General features: G+C 40.3%; 2 protein-coding genes across 3 annotated transcripts in view; one reads left to right on the forward strand and one right to left on the reverse strand.

Moving 5' to 3' along the window:
• LOC143174274 (uncharacterized) overlaps positions 1 to 18,420 on the reverse strand; it is a 137,120-nt gene that overhangs the window by 115,970 nt on the left and 2,730 nt on the right. For both annotated transcript variants that reach the window (XM_076365043.1, XM_076365042.1), the window contains exon 3: positions 3,522 to 3,659. In XM_076365043.1, the coding sequence (XP_076221158.1) occupies positions 3,522 to 3,659 (138 nt within the window). The remainder of the gene's footprint in view (positions 1 to 3,521; positions 3,660 to 18,420) is intronic.
• Positions 1 to 18,420, forward strand: part of heph (polypyrimidine tract-binding protein 1 heph) — a 517,180-nt gene that overhangs the window by 95,796 nt on the left and 402,964 nt on the right. The gene's annotated exons all lie outside the window — the stretch shown is intronic.

The following is an 18,420-nucleotide window of genomic DNA, read 5'->3' on the forward strand; positions in this document are numbered from 1 at the left end:
TTTTTAATCATTTCAAAATCAAGAAATCAAAAACGGGTCATCCGATTCGTCTAGTAGTTTCAATGTTACCAATATTTATCAATATCATATTTGAAAAAAATGCCTGATACTTGTAATGCCAATCGAAATCCCTACATTTCTACAAATATCTCGTTCTGTGATCTCCAAAAATCTTCCAACCATCTTCCATAGTTCCAATGGTACTCCACGTTTTCAACGATTCATATATAACGTCCCGAAACCAATCGATAATTTACAAAGTCGCAGGGAACTGACCATTCGGATCAATCAAGCCGTACACGGATCGGTCGTGGCTCGCGTAAACCGCGAAAACACGAAACTTTCGCGGACAGTTTAATGGCAATATCATTATTGCAGCCTGGTCGTTATTCACTCTAACAAACTGTGCGCCCGCGATGCATTAATCTCCCGGGGCGATGCATCACCGGAGTGCACTGCTTTCTCCGTGCGTGCCGCGCTACCCTGTATCGGGTGTACGCTAAATGATGCATTCCCTATACGTAAGGATACACAGAACCGACTTGGCAATAAGGTGATTCTCCGAGGGAGTCCTCCGAATCGACAGCGGGGGCTTCCGGGTTAAATAACCGCGAACCGAGAGGAATTCGGTTTATCAGACCTTTGTGTGCGCACGCGTTGCTCGTCTAATTTTCGTTGATAAACAGCCTGGAACGAGGAGAAATCGGGAAAACATGGAGATTCCGGGGAACCTGGTTCTTGATGAAGCTGGTAAAAGTTGTTTTATTTCTGCTGGTTCTCTAATGTGAAGAGAAACTAACCCTCTGCATGTCATGCTGGAGATGACAATACAGATTTGTTAAAGAATGTTGGAAATTGTTTTAGAAAGTAGCACACTTTGGAAGATTGTAAAGGTTCAATCTTATTGCAATAATAGTATATAGAATGAATATAAAACGTTGAACTCTACTGTTGTAATTTACTTTAATTAATTTCCTTAATAATAAATACAAGTTTTCAAATGAATCTAGATCGAAGTGCTTAGCTCTAGATTGAAGACACCCAAACTCAGATTAATTAGTAAATCTTAATTCAGTTTCCTGTGTCATACATTAATCTTTCTCGAAAAAAGAATTAACCCCGAAAAAGAACTATCCCGAATTCCTTTGACAGTCTCACTCAGGAGCAAAATTCGTACATCACGATACGCGTCCGATTGACGGCACGCTCGACGGCAGCATATTCAAAAGGGCGGACGATGGGGGTGTATCGAAAACCGAAGCGATTCACAAAAGATACTGGAGCCCGACCCGTTCCGCCGCCGCCTCTGACCTCGAAAGCGCAACAAAGTCACGGGAAAAACCAGTTGTCCTCCGTTAACCAGTTAACTCGACGAGTGTACACGTCATCTTAATGCTAGAAATGATACTGTTGGTTTTATGATAGAATAATGAGTGAGTTTTTATTTAACTAAGACAATAAGCAAACACAACGTCTGTTCCCTATAATTAATCGGGACGTAATGAGCAAATACATTAAGTTGTTTCAGAAATATTGTTATAAAGATTGAGATCGTGTTTCTTTTTAATTGATTATAACTTTATTGCTAATTTTAGTTTGAAATACTAATTCCTTTAACGATGAATTCTTTACTTTTTCATATACACCTGTAATTCTTCTTTGCTTTGGTTTTCTGTTCAAATATACCGTAGAATTTGAAATCTGATTAAATAATCTGTACTACATTGCAGATCAATGTATTAATAAATATAATGCTCGAATTATCTATATTTAACTCATAAAGTGAAATTCCCACAGTTCCGACTGTTATTTGCAGTCGAACACAAAGGTTCTTTTGGTCGAAATAGGTATACACAAAATCGTGGTAGATGTAATGTTGAAGCTTGAAATAATACTAATATTTTCATTTCTCTAAAAATAAAGTCAAGTTTACACCGAACAACATTAAAATAAAGCGAGTGCAAAGTCGTGTTGAAAATCTTCACTACGAGTTCGACACATTGTTATAAGGCAACGGGTTAACCAGCGTCGTCGATCGAAACGCGGCCGCCTGCATGCATGCAACTCGTTGCACTCTCCCCACTGCGACGCTATCTGCGACGCGGCGCCGATATCTACGCCCCCGCGCGCCGCGAATCGCACTGCCCGTGTAATTTTACTTTCCGCTCACGGATCCCCGGCCGGCCGTTCTCCGCGCGCTTCCCTCCGAAGGGCCAAATAAAACGCGACACGACGGGACTGGAAATGTTCCCGAGGAACAGTGGGGTATTTGCCCGATCTGAGCGGCCAAAATTAAAGACAGGTTCATATGGACTTTTTACAAGAAAATATAAGGTCGTAATTCTATGATATACGATACTATGCCATTATATGACATATAATAATAAATTTATCAATATATATTATATACAATATACAATAATATAATATACAATACATCATAAATAATATATAATTGTTTAGTTTATTGATTTTCTGCAAATTTCCTATACTAATGAGCAAAATTAAAGAATCGCAATATTTTTGTCGAAAAATTTCTGACGTTGAAAGTGATATAAATTTATAAGAAAAAGATTTCTTTCGAAGTATTAAAGTTAATGACCTCAGAAAGTGGCTTTTCGAAGCATTAGTATATCGTGATGGGCGTGGCATAGGCGGGATCAATCCGAGAGAGGATAGGGCCTGATCGAGACAGGGAGGGGCCAACAGACCGGGGCGGCGCCTAACGCGGAGGGGCCTGACGGGGAGGGGATGGGGCAAAACCAAGCGAGGACGGTGCCTAGCATGGAAGGGCAGGAGAAACTAAAAGAGGCGGGGTGAAACCGGGCGGGGCCTGGTGGGGAGGAGAATGAAACCGAGTGGGGGCGGAGTCTAGCCAGTAGGCTACCTTGAGAAGATAAAGTTAAAATTATTGCAATTGAAATTTTCTTCATTACATGTTAACTTTCGATGCTCGACGTACTGCGTCTTATCCCATTTCTGCTCATTGTATTCATTTTCTGTCCCTCTCTATTGAATTTAGCCGAGCAGTTTCGTGGGATTTAAGCGAGCATCACTGTAACTATACAGTCCACTCTAATTTTAACAAATAATTAATACGTCATTTGAACTTTACAGATAGTAGAATATGTGTATTACTTGTTAATTTTGGTTGCAGAGGTTCATATCTAACTTTTAATTTACAGTCCGGAAGCTAAACATTCCCAGATAAATTAAACATTGAGTCAACACAGGTGTCGTTTCTGTCGAATTTTACTGTCAACGTTCTTCCGAAAATGCTGGCGCACGTGGCAGCGAACGACCAGCCGTCCTAATATTAATCGCGGGAATAGTAATCATAAATTAGTCGTAAAATGGCGATTTCAATCGCTGCCGCTGCGCATAATGTTTCCGCGGCGGCCGGCCTATTTATACGCGCGCAGAACGCGTTCGTCCGTGTTTCGCGTGTACCGATGCAAATTTCACCGCGCGAAACCCGGTCAACCGCGGCCAACCCTCTCTGTGCCTGCACCTATACGTACCTGGGTGCAATCTTCCGCGTGCACTTCGATTCTTCCGGCCGGGATGAATTTTCCTGCGAATTGTCCCATGTGGACGAAAGTATTTCGAAGCTTCAGCCGTCGTTTTGGCTTCGGATGCTGGGACCGTTGGTTTCTGGGCTGCAATTAACAACGGGGAAAATCATTATGAAGGGCTTTGATAAATATGTTTATTGTATGTTGGATAATTTTGTGTTTCTCTAGAGGTATCGCACTTATTTTCGGTGCGAAAGCTAAGATGTTAATTATACAACGATGCATGGACAGGCAGAAGTAGGTAAAATTCGTTTGGATTTAGGTCTGGTTTAATATTGACTGATACTACTTAAAGTATGAAGCCTAACTTTGTTGATGATCAATAGAAATCTTAAGTTTTGTATAACTTTGATGGTAATTGGGAGGATAATTCGAAGATCTGGTGTTTTTTCATGATTTTGGGGAGGACAAGTATTTTTTAAGTTGCAACTTAAAAAGATACTTAAGAAATACCTGTCATCTGTTAAAATTATAAAAAAGACCAGATCTTCGAATTATCCTCTCATTTATCATTAAAAGTTGGAAAAAATATTAGATTTATGATTAATTTTCTGGTAATTGTGGATCTTTTTTCGCAATTTCGCAAATTGCAGGGCAACAGATCGGTTGTACAGAACACCATGGATCATGCTTGACTGCATATCGGTATCTAATCAGGTGTTCTGTCATTGTCGAAGTTTCATCAATCTCCATTATTCGGGCAGGGACGAATAGTAGGTAAGATCATAACAGATGCTTCACTTGAGATCAAAGTTACTGCTAAGTGGACTGCCAAACGTTGCCATGGAAATTATTAGGTCACACTGTGGCGGCTAATGGAACGCGTTAAACGACGGTATATTACACAAATCTCCGCTGTGTGCGGAAACCAGGATCGTGAATACTGAATTCGGATCAAATGATACCTGCACCGTCCATCTTTATAAATTCACAGCTTCCAGAATTCCTATAGAATAATTTACGAACCGTAGAATCAAGGAAACACTTGTATTCTCCGTGATATCTTCAAAGATCAAAATAAATTCAAGAATAATTCAATATCTATGCAAGCAAATAATTTAATAAAAATAAATAAATCAATTTTAAACAAATTTTAACTCTTTGCACTCCGAATTTCTTTTGCATTTCTTCTTCGGTAATTCTGTATTGTTTTGATATTTTATTTGAAATGCATGTGAAAATATAGTTATAAATTTAAACAAACGAATTGTATATACTTATTTATACACAATTATTATAATGTGCATTACAAATGAATTTTTAAAAATATATTTTTACCCTAATCTTTCTCATTAAGCACTAAGAAATTATTTTCACCTACAACTACAATATCAGTCATAAACAGTCAAAAAGAAGACAAAGACAAAACATCAATGATTAAAAAAGGAAATTATCATCTTCATATTATCCTCCAATTCCCCGAATACATCAAACTAAAAATAAAAGCATCTGTCGTGCAGCGACAATTTTTCAAACTACCATACAGCTGATTACAAAGAATAGTTAAACAGTTATTACGATCGATCTTCCTCTACCAGTCGATCGCGCGTGACAGATTCCAATTAATCCCCCGCAATTATTATACTTGGAAAAACGTAAGCGAAGGACATGAAACAAGCCGGTTAGGTGTACATGAGTCGCACGAGATCGCGGACGATGCGAGAGCCCGCATATCAAATGGTGCGTATCACGGGATACAAGCAATTCCCATCAACCAATATTGTCATGTGGGTAATGAACGGTCGTGCGTTGAATAAACATGCGGCCGGCCGGACACTTGGACTACAGAGGAACGGAGCCTCCTCCATGAGAACCGTGGAAATTCGTTCCTAGGAACAGCTTTTTAGAGCACTCTTTCCGGCGGAAATCGAAACGGCTTGTTTGCTCCACTATTGTCGCAAAATAGCCGCGATCGGTGTCGAGGAACATCGGAGACAATTGGCTAGTCTCATGGTGTGATTTATTTCGCGATTGTTGCCAATTGTGAAGGATTCATTACGAATTCGTTGTTCCGAAGGATTATCACGTTGATACGATGAACTGCATTGTTTTATGCAGCACTTGTTCTTTTGTAGTAAAGGTAGCGTGTTGTATACTGGTGCTTAACAAGAAATCTCGTTTTTATATAGAGACACTTAGCTATGCAACTTTGTTAATTGCCACAGGATTGAAAAGGATATTAACTCTAGAACTACCGTACCAATTAATTGAATATTTGAAATGGTTTGAAAATAAATAGTTTCACTTGAATGGTGTATTAAATGTCTGAAGAAACTGAAAATAATTTTTAGAGTTTTTATAGGGATTGCATAACAATTGTATTAAATGCTGGGTAGTTCTAGTGTTAAATTTGATTCGAATTGATTATCTATTTAAAATATATTACATAACCGTATGATATTTGAGCTTTTCTATATATAGTGATACAATTTGATCTCACTGAAAATTTCTTGTGAATACAGAATTTGGATGGTTGTTAATAAAATGGTTTCCTAGTAATTCAGAAATTGGACACTGAGATATATGAGTTGCTCAGAAGCCAATACGGTCAAGTGAATTTTTTGATATTTTCTGATTACTCGAAATTTTAATAGAATAAATAATATTCTATTGTTGCAGAGTCTCTTTGAGAAGAGACTTTAAATACTTTTCTGGTCAAATTAATAAAACAAAAATTTTAGCAATCAATGTATTAAAAAACATTGATTTTCTCGATTGTTGTTCTCTGGACTTAAAAACATTGGCTTCTGAGCGAATTAATCATTATCAACTGTTTTTGATCATTGAAACATTGTTTTTGTAACATCGTCTGTTTTCCAGGAAATTTCTTACGCTTGTTGCATGTTTATTCGTTGCTGCTGTTTAGAATACTGTAATTTAAGGTAATTTATACACGCGATAGTTTCTTGGACTCTGTCCTACGAGTTCCCTACGATTCGAATTTCAAACTTAATGCTCCAAGTGACGTCCATTAGAATGATTTCAATTCGTACCACTGGTGTAGTTTATGCGTCGAGTAGCCCTGTCTAAGATAATTTCGAGAAGTTTGCTTCGTGTGGGATGTTGTAAGCATTCTACGCTTCCTTGTTTACAGAGAGCTGAAATTAAATCGGCCGCACCGGGAACAACGGGCTGATGAAGTTTTGCGACCGCTAGATGTCGCCACCTGCCTACTCAACAGTTTCATGACCCTTATCTCTTGAATGTCGCCATTTTTTTTTTCTTCCGGAACGTGACAAATTATAACCCTGTCTTGTGCTAGAAACATGAGATTTACTAAATGTTTCAAAATTAACAAATAATCTTTTACTAAAGCTAGATAGAAGGTCTCGGCAAATCAAGTTTTTACATTCTAGACATTAAGGAATTTAATCCTTCGCACCCGAAAGGGGATTTTCAGTCGCTGCTTGATTCAGCACTGCAAAATTCTAAAGTCTCATATTTAATATTAAGCCGTGTATAATGCATCAATATGTGGAACATTGAAATAAAGCAATTTTCTTCATTAATTTATCCACGATTTTCCTTTAAGTAAATTCTCAAAAATGTATTTCAATCTATGTTTCAATAAAAAACGATGAACGTTTCTAATGAAAGATATTCGAGTACAAAGTGTTAATTATATGATTGTGATAGAGTCGGACAAAATTAGGCGCTAGAATTAGGCGCTTAGGTTTGAATAATCCAGAATTGACACGTTAGCTTCGAGCAGATTAAGTTCGAGTGGATCAGGTTCGGTTCTTCTTCGACAGCATATTTCCCAAGGCTCGCCGCTAAGTCCCCATTGGTGAGATGCCAAATAGAACGACGGTCAGTTTAGCCGTGTCATCCCATAGAACAATGTTCCCAGTCTCGGCTGACGTTTATGACGCCGCTCACAATGCCACTACAACAAACACTTACCCACGGACAACGCGGTGGCCAGAGTTCGTTCAAAGAAACAGACAAATTGCCACAACAGTTTGCATTCGTGTCTCGAAAAATCATTTATCGTATCAATTAGTAGTCGGCGCGGACGTGAAATACTATCGCTAGAAAATAAATCCAACTGCTGCGCTGTACAACTGAAAACTCTGCCAAAATACACGAATAAATATATTTGCTCGAATTTACAGCGATGTGTATTACATCGGCGCGAAGAACAATCGGGTTATTTGCTCCAAGGCGAAATTGTCTTTCATCTGTGAGGAGGGTAAGCGGAGAAAGAAAATGGACGCACGAGAGGGAAGAAACGAGGAACGAGTGGAATTCGCGGACAGGACAATTGTTAGTCAAAGGTGGCACCTGGCTGTCATCTCGCGTTGCGTATATTAGACTGCATACCGGTCCTTTGGCAAAGATTTGACAAGCCTACAAAGAGAGAGCCTGGGATTCCTCAGTAGCAGCTACTCGGACGCCCTGGAATGGAACCCGGAGTCTGACGTCCGCTGTCAGGAGTTTGACAACGAGATAAGCACAGGCATCCGTGGGGTTGCTAAACCGATATCCTACGGATATTCGTTATCCGAGGACCACCCGTTGGTCGAGGAAACATGGGAGATCCGGGTTATCAGCAATTTTCAGTAGAAAAAAGTCGGTTCTGAAAAGTTTCGTTGATTGTTGTGAAAATAAAATAGTAGAATTTAATCTACACCTGACTCAAAGAGGAGTTTTTAATTCTAAAAGGTTTCGTTAATAATTGCGAAAATGGAATAGACAAATTTGATCTAGACCTAACCTCACAGTAGCTTCTAACTAGTTTCCAAAGGAAAGAAATTATTAATTCTGAGAAGCTTGGTTAATTGTAAACATAAAGCAGTAGAATGTAATCTAGACTTAACTCAAAGAGGAATTATTAATTTCAAAAGATTTCGTTAATAATTGTGAAACAGGATAGCCGAATTTAACGTAAACCTAACCTCAAACTGACTTCACGAACAGTTTCCAAAGAGAAACTACCGAAGATTAATTCTGAGAAGCTTGGTTAATTGTAAACATAAAGCAGTAGAATGTAATCTAAACCTAACCCAAAGAGGAGTTATTAATTTCAAAAGGTTTCGTTAATAATTGTGAAACAGAATAGCCGAATTTAACGTAGACTTAACCTCAAATTGACTTCACCAACAGTTTCCAAAGAGAAACTACCGAAGATTAATCCAGACCCAACAAAATCCTAGTGAAAACAGGAACCATGAATCAATGAACAATCTTTGCTCTAAAGAGGGAAAAGGTGACCAGCTTTCTTCCCTAATTGCAGAATCAAACGCAAAAGGATAAAATGAATTTTGCGAAGACAATATCACGCGAATCAGCGTTGGGTTCCCGGGTCATCCTCCTTCCCAGCAATGGGGGAACTTTTGTCCCGGGACGCTGCTCGGAAAGCCAAACCCGATACGGATTACCGGGACGCAATTTCGGCTCTGTCTCTGGCGTCTTCGGCCTCGAGGATTTCCATAGCCATTAGAGAAAACTTTGTACACGTACCATCTCGACGAATCTATCGAATCGTCGAGCGACGGTCGTCCGTTCGCGAAACTTTCGTTGTTAACAGCGACAAACTCCGAACACGCCTGCGGGGCAGTTTCATTCGGGAGAGCGATGTTTCATAAATTTTCCTACCGATTAGGGAGTGCCGGTAGCCTCCGTCTCTCCGTCCCCTTTTCCCTCTGGCTTTCACATCGTTTTTTCTCCCTTTTATCGCGTCGACGTTCGCTCCCTTCATTCCCCGGCGAATTGAAACGCGACTGTCGGAGAGCAGCAACGCCCCGCCGCGCGGATAACCGAGTTTCGACGTGGCTCTTTATTGAGAAATTCTCCTGATGGGTAGGAAGCCAACGATAGAAATTGTTCGGTCCCTCCCATTGTTATCCCCGGCACGAAGAAACACGATGTATACTTTAATCTCGACGAAAAATGTCCCTTCCTCTGCTGCCTCTTCTCCTTCTTCTCCTCGTACTTCCGCGGATTCGAATCGGAAGTCTCATTGTTGCTAAACGGGCGGACCGGTTCGATGAATGGGACCAGACGACTTTCAGCGTTGCGCTGAGTTATTGCTGTCTCCGTGATTCGAGGCGTGGCGAAACGTCGAAGATGGTTCCATTGATTTTGGAATCGAATCGGCGCTTGGGGAATCATCAGCTCCAAGATCTTAGATCCTTAGGCTACCCTGGTATCCTAGGGGATTCCAGTGATACAACAGTTATTCAGTAGCTAAGTGTCTCCTGAAACATTACAGACTCTTGCCTAGAAAGAGTCTTCGATCCAATCAATCGAAAGACTACACCCTAGGATCACCTCAGAGTCAGTTCTTCCTTCACTTTAGCTAAATCTTCAATTTACTTGGCAAATTAGTGTTCCAAGCTCACTTGCTAGCTATTTAGCTACTTAGCTCCATCATTCATTTTCTCATCAGAACAGTTCAGCAACTTTGACAAGATCTCCCAAAATTCCCCGAAACAAGATCGAAAACAATCGGTTTGCGTTCCCAAAAAGAAAACTGTCGAACGCTCGAGTCCTATTCCGGTCGGAAACAAAAACTTCCTGCCGGGCGGGTCGTGCCAAAAGAGTGCCGCAACTTCCGGTACGGTAAAAGGAGCACGCGGCCGCATGATGGCTGCTTAAACGTCGCGAAGTTTTGGCGGAACTGTTATTGAGAAGTCAAACATCCTGGGGGAAAGTTGGCGTCGAGCCCAGCCGGTGCACCGGCGGCGTTGGATACAGACGGACAACGGGCGCGCGTCCCTCCCCCGTATCCTGCAGGAAGAACCGAGACGGCGGGCGGACGGGAAGAATGAAAAGCTGGATCGCGTCAAGTCCCGTTGCCGGTGTCAGCGTTTGACACCGTGGTTAATTAACTCGCTCGCTATCGCGCGATCGCCTTGTCCGCCGCAATTAACGCGCGTTCGTTTCCAGAATATATTCACCGGATTCTACCTTGCAATTTATGAACCTAATTGCCAGTGTCCCGAGCGTCTGGTCGCCAGGCTTTCAGCGGCCGGCTCATATAGCTCCTTTGATTGCTGCTCAAGCGACATCACACTTTTATCTCGGCCGGGATTTATGATGGCGTTCCCGGGGACTGTTCCACTTGGGTTTATCCTGCATGTCCGAATTGTTCCATTCGCTGATGGATGAGCTTCTCGCTTCGGGCTTCAGAGTTTCCATTAGCAGGTAGCTTTTAGGTTTGTAGGTCCATAGCTTCTCATAGTTTCGGGAGTTTATGATAGGTCTTTGATCTGGGCGCTGTCTTCCATGAAAATTCCTGCGTCTGATAGTTGGCTTTTAGCGATCCCCTAAACTTTTAGCACTGATGTTTTCGAAGACTCATTCTTCAAAGACTGTCGTTGCGAACTAGGAATTTGAAATTTTCCTTAGGCTAAGTTTGAACTGATGTTCTCGGACACTTCGAAATCCTCTGAAGTGGACTATTAAATTACAGAAAGGGGGTGGAACTTGGAAAAGTTTAGGAGAAACGGAGTTAACGTTTCGTCAGGAATCTACCAGTGGCCTCAGTAAGACATTCTGGTAGACCCCTTAGACGCTGGGACAAGTGTTACTTTTTTTATCAGACGGGGCTTGATCAAAATTCTGTAAAGTGAGTAAAATTCTGGAATAGAATATAAGAGGTATTAGATAACTGTGAGGTAGAGGTTAGGTTTACACACCATGCATGAAGTAAGCGGTTGCAAGAAAATTTTCAAGAAACCTGCATGCATAGAAGGTGGCGATGAACACTAACACAAAGTGTACCTGCACAAGCGAAAGTGAGAGCTGCCACAGTTGGAAACAAGTATAAGAAGATCCATTGTAGGCTTATGTAAGGCCCATTGGCATTGGAACCTTGATTTTATATGGAATGTTATCTTTCTCGCAGAGACATGCATTTGCAATAATGGATTTACGTGGGACGCTGCATTGTATTTATGCAGAAGTTTATCTAGAAAGGTTTTGATCAGGAGTAATTTGGTTTGAAATGGATGGCTTCAGTGAAGTGGTTCATTGGGAGGTTGAGGATGATTTCGTATTGTTTGGATTCTCATGGTGTATTCTAGCGGCCACCATCCAAACGTGGAATCCGTAACTGACCTAATACAAGCAGTGTTAATTAATAGTTTCAAGTGACACGGTAATTTGAATTTGTGGTTTATAAAGATGAGAGAGACTCCGAAAGCATTTAAAGCTGTTAAACGCTGAACCGAGTGTTACAGGTTTACAGATGTGATGTCCAAATTATATAAGTACTGAGTACAAGCGAGAAAGGTCTCAGCGCGCTGGCCCTCTATCGGCAGAATACTAGAAGCTGTCGCTACACCTCCAATCCTTCATCGCTAAACGCACTGTCAGATCAGTCTGTCAGCTCCGTTCGACCGAGCGCCGGTGCGACAAGACTGGACACTCGTCGAGTTAAGAAATGAATGTTTACGAAGAGGGACACGTAGAGACACGAGGTTTTGACACAGGTCGAATCGGAGGCGTCAGCTAATTTTCCATCCGTCGGACGGCTCGAATATACCATTCGCCGCGATGGGGACGCACGGCGTCGACATAATTAATGGGTGATCATAGAAGATCGATGCTTCGGCGTCTAGCCACCGGGCTAGGGCCGTTTCGCCGCTGTGAATTTATTATTATCGCAATGCCGGGCGACGACGCGACGCGCCGCTGGAAGAAGAGCGAAATGTAAGTGAAGGGAAGGACAAGCCGGTCAATTAATTAACCAGCAGACGGATAGCAGATGGTGCATACCGTAGGAACGGACAAGTCTAAAGGGGGCCGTTCAAGCTAAGAGGGAAAAGGACGATTACATGGGCGACGCCGGACCATCTTCGTCTCGTTTAGGCATCGACCTTCTTAGCCAGTGCCGTGGGGAGAGAGGCGATTACTTAATTTAGATTAATTTTACTTCCCTCGCTTCTTGCGCGTCTCCTACACGGTCCAGTTGCTGGGAAGATTCCTACCGAGTTTCGTTCGAACAGAATTAACAGTGTACCACGGGCTGCGTCCTTCGCAGCGAACCCTTTGGCTCTTGTAATGGCCGCGTTCCTACTCTTTTTAAGGAACTGTTCCCAATTAGAAGCGAATTAAGGGAACTGGATAACTACGTTTAAACGTAATTTACAATTACGTTGGACTGGAAAGTACGATGGAGGAGGGAATAAAGAATACAGAATTAAATTTAACTCTTTGCGCTTTAGAGAGAAATAGAGTATAGATACAGTGGATATAGGAGAATTATAGTTGGATATTTATCCGTTTGCCTTATGGCAACGTGTGAGACTCGTGAATATTTTAAATAGAATTTGGCTAAGAAATATTACTTGGTTCCTTTGAATTCTAATTATATATTATCCTTCTGTTACCGATTGTTATATTGTAGAGAAAATGTAGATAGAATGTACATAGATTTTTCTTTTTTTGAATAAATTGCTACTGACACAGTTGTTGTATCTATCTCAGTTGAAGAATAAATCATAAGGCAAGGGGTTTATTTAACACTAAAAGCAGTTGAATTGACTTTTTGAAATTCCTATCTAGAAACTCGAAGAGTGCACCTATTGAGATTGTAATTACTTCATAAATCAGTTTGCCTATTGCTAAATTTCATTAATAATTTCTGAATGAAACATCTGTTATCTTTATAATACTTGCGAAACGAAGCGATCAGCAATGGGTCATTTTGGTCCGTTTGGTAGGTTTAGCATTAACACATTGCATACTGGTAACGAGAAATCTCGGTTTTATGTAAAGACACTTAGCTATGCAACTTTGCTAATTACCGCAGCATTGAACAAGACATTAAATTTGATTCGAATTGATTATCTACTTAAAATATATTAGTAAAGTAAAATATATTAGTATTACTCGGTACTTCTAGTGTTAATTGTATTATGTTGTTATACTATGTTTAATAGTATCGGTAAAAAGAATTGTTTACACTATTTGCAATTAACTAATTGTCGTTCGAAATACATTTCAAGTAAATCACTTAAAGTAATACAGAATTATGGAAAAGTAAATGTGAAAGGAACTCGGCGTGCAATGGGTTAATGTTTTAGTTAATTCTGAATATTTCCTGTGAGTGCTAAGAGTTAAGTATGTGGACTGAAAGGTCTATCGAGGTTTATGTATAATTGTTGAACATCCTACGTTCTACAAGCGTTATTAGAAGAAATTCAATTTCCGATTGAACCGGGGAAGTCGAAGAAGTCGCGGCCGACTGATAAGGGGAGGAAAATACGTGCTCGCAGCGGTAACCTTCGGTTTGTTGGTAGTTAAAACTCATAAGTCTTCGTCGTGACTTTACGGAGCCGCGCGGGAAGGCTTCCCGGTCAAACAGCGCGCGCGATAAATCTTAATTCGCACGTTGAAAGCGGCGTTTAGCGTTTCACCGGGTGAGATATGGGCTCCATGCCTGTCTCGCACCTTGCTCGGAAAAACAGAGGGGTAGGAAGAGTAATTTTACTAAACCTGGGTCAATTGAACGTATCTATTACCATTGTCGCTTGTACACAACGATTTTTCAATCGAACGTGCACAATAATATTTTATATACTTTTCCTATAAAACTTCTCGCTTACTCATAAATAACAATTCTGTTGGCTTTCTTACGGTTTTAGAGGTTCGTTGTCTGAATATTTCCTGTTTTATACAAAAAAACATAGAATCTTTAAAAATCCGTCACCTGCTCTCAGTTTAACCTTTAAACTTTTAAACTTTTTTAAGAAATACGTCTATGTTCACAGTATAACAAATGAACAAAAATATTTTTGTGAGAAATGCTATACTAACTATGGAAAAAATAGATGGTTGTTGGTATATCGATTTTATACTGGTAGTTTCGCGAATAGTATAAAATAAAGTAGAACTCCCTCGAATTCCAACAATTCTTTCTATTCCTAACTATTACAACCTTATATTTACTTATAAAATTTACTATTCCATCACTGGTTCGCATTTTACTAATATTGAGATACAGTGAGTCACAAGAGTATTCTTACCCTTCAAAGTCCTTATCGACAGGAACGTATGTTGGAATTACGAAGCTTTCAAACTGATATAAACTTCATTGCACAACATGTCACTATCAGAGAAATGTAATTTTACGTAAACAATAAGAGAATCGGTTACACAAGAGTTTCCAGACTCATACAAGTTATACTAAAAATACAATTAATGTATTTATATATGTATTAAACTTAATACATGTAACTAATATTTGATTGTGCCTCCTTTGTGTTTTATAATACTGGATACAGAAATGGAAGTAAAGAGGAATATTAAAGAAATGATTAATCATGCAACACAAGAATCGATAGGAAGTCAAATAACGCAATAAAACGCAGGATTGCCAATGAAATTTGAAAACCGGTCGTTTGACCGATCGCGGTGCGTTTAGTGTTAATATCCTCGTCCCGGAAGGCCTTCATTCACTTCGAATTTCCTTGGACGATCAATTCCCTGGCACAGTCATCCTCGTGGGCAGCGTATTACGGTGAACGAGCCCGATCCGCGCTTATTACGCGCAGTTACGGTGACGTTACAGAGCACAGATCGCGCAATGTGTATTTTCGTACGCGTGCACCGTGAAATGATCGTTTAAAACGCGTCTTCGCGCCGCGTTCTTCCTCTTCCGGCCGCGCGACAACTGAATTATCTGGAAGTTCGACGAACGTGCATCGCGTTTGAAAAATGAAGCCCGCCAGCCACCGGCCGTAATAATGTTACCAATTTATCGGTAATTAAAGCCCCCGCGCCGCGAGGCACGCGGTATTCCCCGGTTTAATTAAACTTTTCTGTATTGTCCGTATCGATCCCTCGAAACGATGTTAGGGGATATCATGTTATTATACGAAATTCTACGCCTATTTAGTTTCGCCGGCTCGCGCGGTCGGAACGCGGTAAACGCGAGTAAATTAAAATATTTGTTTTCGACCGATCCATTTGTTTTTTCGCCGCCATCTTTTTTATTTTAAATGTAGATTTTTTTTGTATGGTAGTTACGATCGTATAACTTGAGAATGTTTATAGAATTTGTTATTTGCAGGAAACAATTATTGATCTTGTGATTGATCTTTTTTTTCTTTTAAATATATATTTCTTTGTGCGTCACTTACGATTGTATAGCTTAAGAATATCTATACAATTTTTTATTTTCGTTTAAATATATGAATTAAATATTACTTTTCTATTATCTATCGTTAACCTTTGCAGTGAACGTAGACATAAAATAAGAATCAACATCTTTTCTTTATGTAATCAACTATTAACGATGAAATAGTTGTATCGATCATAGTTACCAAATAATTCATAGTGCATGGGGTTAACTGTTGACCGGTCAACAACGTTTGGCCATGAAAATACGAGTTAGCTCGTGATCGGTCAACAATCTGTTAGATTCACGGAACCGGTCAATTTGACAGAAATTGGATATCTTAAATATTATTTCGTAACAATTAAAGTTGATTTTGATTGATGCATTTGCGTAAATTCGCATTATAACTCTCTATCCTTGACACTCTACTTTCCGCGATCAATACTAATAAACATGCAGTCTTCTAGGAACGATAGAATAAAATACAATAAACGTGTGTAAATCTAGTGTTAAAAAAATACGTATTCAGGAACGAAAACAAACAATAATAGTTTCTATTATTTGGAAAATGTTGCTCGGTAAAGTTGAAAACGTTCCTACCAGCTGGCTCATCGTAATCAGGAAACATTGTCTCCCGAAATAACGAATTCACCGGCTAGAGGAACGCCGTGTGGCAGGATGGCACCTGAAATTCAGGTAGGAATAACTCAGCCGTTTCTCGGAAGACAAGTAAGGAACGGAACGATGTCCCAGAAGAGGACCTAGGCACGATCGCTCGTATATTTTTCGAAAAATACACGTCCTGCGTCCCTCCGCGCGATTTCGAATTCCGCCGCGAGTACGGCCGCGCATTTCAATTGGGATTGGAACTATTCGAGTATTTAATAGTCACGTCTTGAATATTCAAGCAGCGCGGGTGATTCGTCAAATATTTGATCGCGCATATATTTAAATATAGTATCTTATCGCTGGACAGTGAACCCTTGATTTCCAAATTCATTCGAGAATTATTTTCATTTAATCTAGCGGTTCTTTCGGTAGCGAAATGTTCTCAGTAAATTCTCATTGAATATTCTAGGGAACGCCGTTTGAGAATTTGCTTTAATATTATTTCGTTGCGAAGCAATTTTATTAAGTATTTTTTGGATTTTATAATTGATGAATGGTAGAACTTGAGAGGCTGGTGTATTAATATTAGAGCTACCAGATGGGCTAACATAAGCGATTCGTAATTTCCTTTGTAGTTGGAAACTATAGTCAAAGAAGTGAGGAACTATGGTTAAAAATGTTAAAGTCTGAAACTATAGTTGAAAAGTATGAAGTTTGAAGCTATAGTTAAAAACTATAAAGTCTGAAACTACATTTAAAAACTCCAAAACTCAAAAAGGATGCTTCGCCGATAAACAATTAAAAAATGTGATTTAGTAATAGCCAAACCGAAATCAATTAAAGCCTTAATAACCACGCATTCATAATTTCAGCAAAGAAATTTGAGAAAGTCAGTTCAATCGATTGATTCTAAATTCCGACTGTTAAATATCGGTCCTAATTTACCAAATCTCGAGGACAGTCCTCTGCGCCGCATCACTAGCACAGCGGAGATCATCCAGAAACCTGTTCGCTGGTGTGCGAGCGAATACGATCCGGCCGGCACGAGTTTACGCGTAAAGGTGGCTCGTCCTTTGTGTATGCGGTGAGCAGGATCCTGTGGGTATGTTCCCATGCAGGCGCGTCCCAGGGACGTACCCTTCGCCAGTGCACCCACACCTAACAGTTCCTTTGTTCCCAGAACGTGACTTTGATCACTGTCCCATTACAAGCTTGTCAATGATTTTTTCCTTCGACTAAAAACGATTCTTATAACTCCACACTTAAAAGTAATGGGACGTACACGCACTCTCGACGTAAACTCGAAGAACAAGGAAAGTTAGATAATTTATAATTGACGCCAATGGTGCTGGTGAAAATCACAGTGCAGTATAAGGCTCAACGTTCAACAAGTGTTGCGTCAGACTAAAATAGCTGCTTTAGGAGAGCTCTAGCACTTTCCTAGCAACAATAATTACACAGAACGAGAGAAAACAATTATTCACGTACTGTTATTCGTGAGGCAACCTTGGTTCAAGCATTCTTTACATCGGTTTTTATTCTACAACGTTGCATCGAACCGTTCGAAGCGACTTTCAACTTAGGATCAATTAAATCTCACGATAAGGCTGTATACGTTTCAAAATTCTGTGGAAATAATTCGTAGGAGTTACATGAGGGTTGTTTGCTAGTTAAGTGTGTCTAGAACCAGAGGGACAGGCGGCTCGTGCATTTAAAACGAGGTCGGGCAATTTTTGCAACTTCGACCGACAGATGTGCCTGTGGCTGTAGGGTTGGACAAAGGCTTATCGCCGGTGGAATCGCGATTTCGTACGGGCGCGTTGTTTAGTCGCCATTTCGCGATAGGTGTTGCGCAACACCGATACACGCGCAGTTTTATGTAACTGCCGTGCAAACCTAACAAATGAGTTTCAAGTATAATTGGCCGATACGGCCGCGTTTAAGGCACATCGCCGTCGATGACCGTGAATTCTGAGAAACGCGGGACACTGGTTTCGCCTTTTATTTTAGTCCGATGCAGTTTTCTTACTACATGGTGCGTAACGTGGCGTTCCCCCCTTTTTTTCTCGTCTTTTTCTTCCTTTCGGCCGCATCGTCGCGTTAAGAACCGTCCACGTTGCGCGGTCGCCTGTAGTTTATCATGTGATATCCGTTTCAATTTCTTTA

This window comes from Nomia melanderi, chromosome 2 (genome assembly GCF_051020985.1).
Source record: "Nomia melanderi isolate GNS246 chromosome 2, iyNomMela1, whole genome shotgun sequence".
Taxonomy (NCBI): domain Eukaryota; kingdom Metazoa; phylum Arthropoda; class Insecta; order Hymenoptera; family Halictidae; genus Nomia; species Nomia melanderi.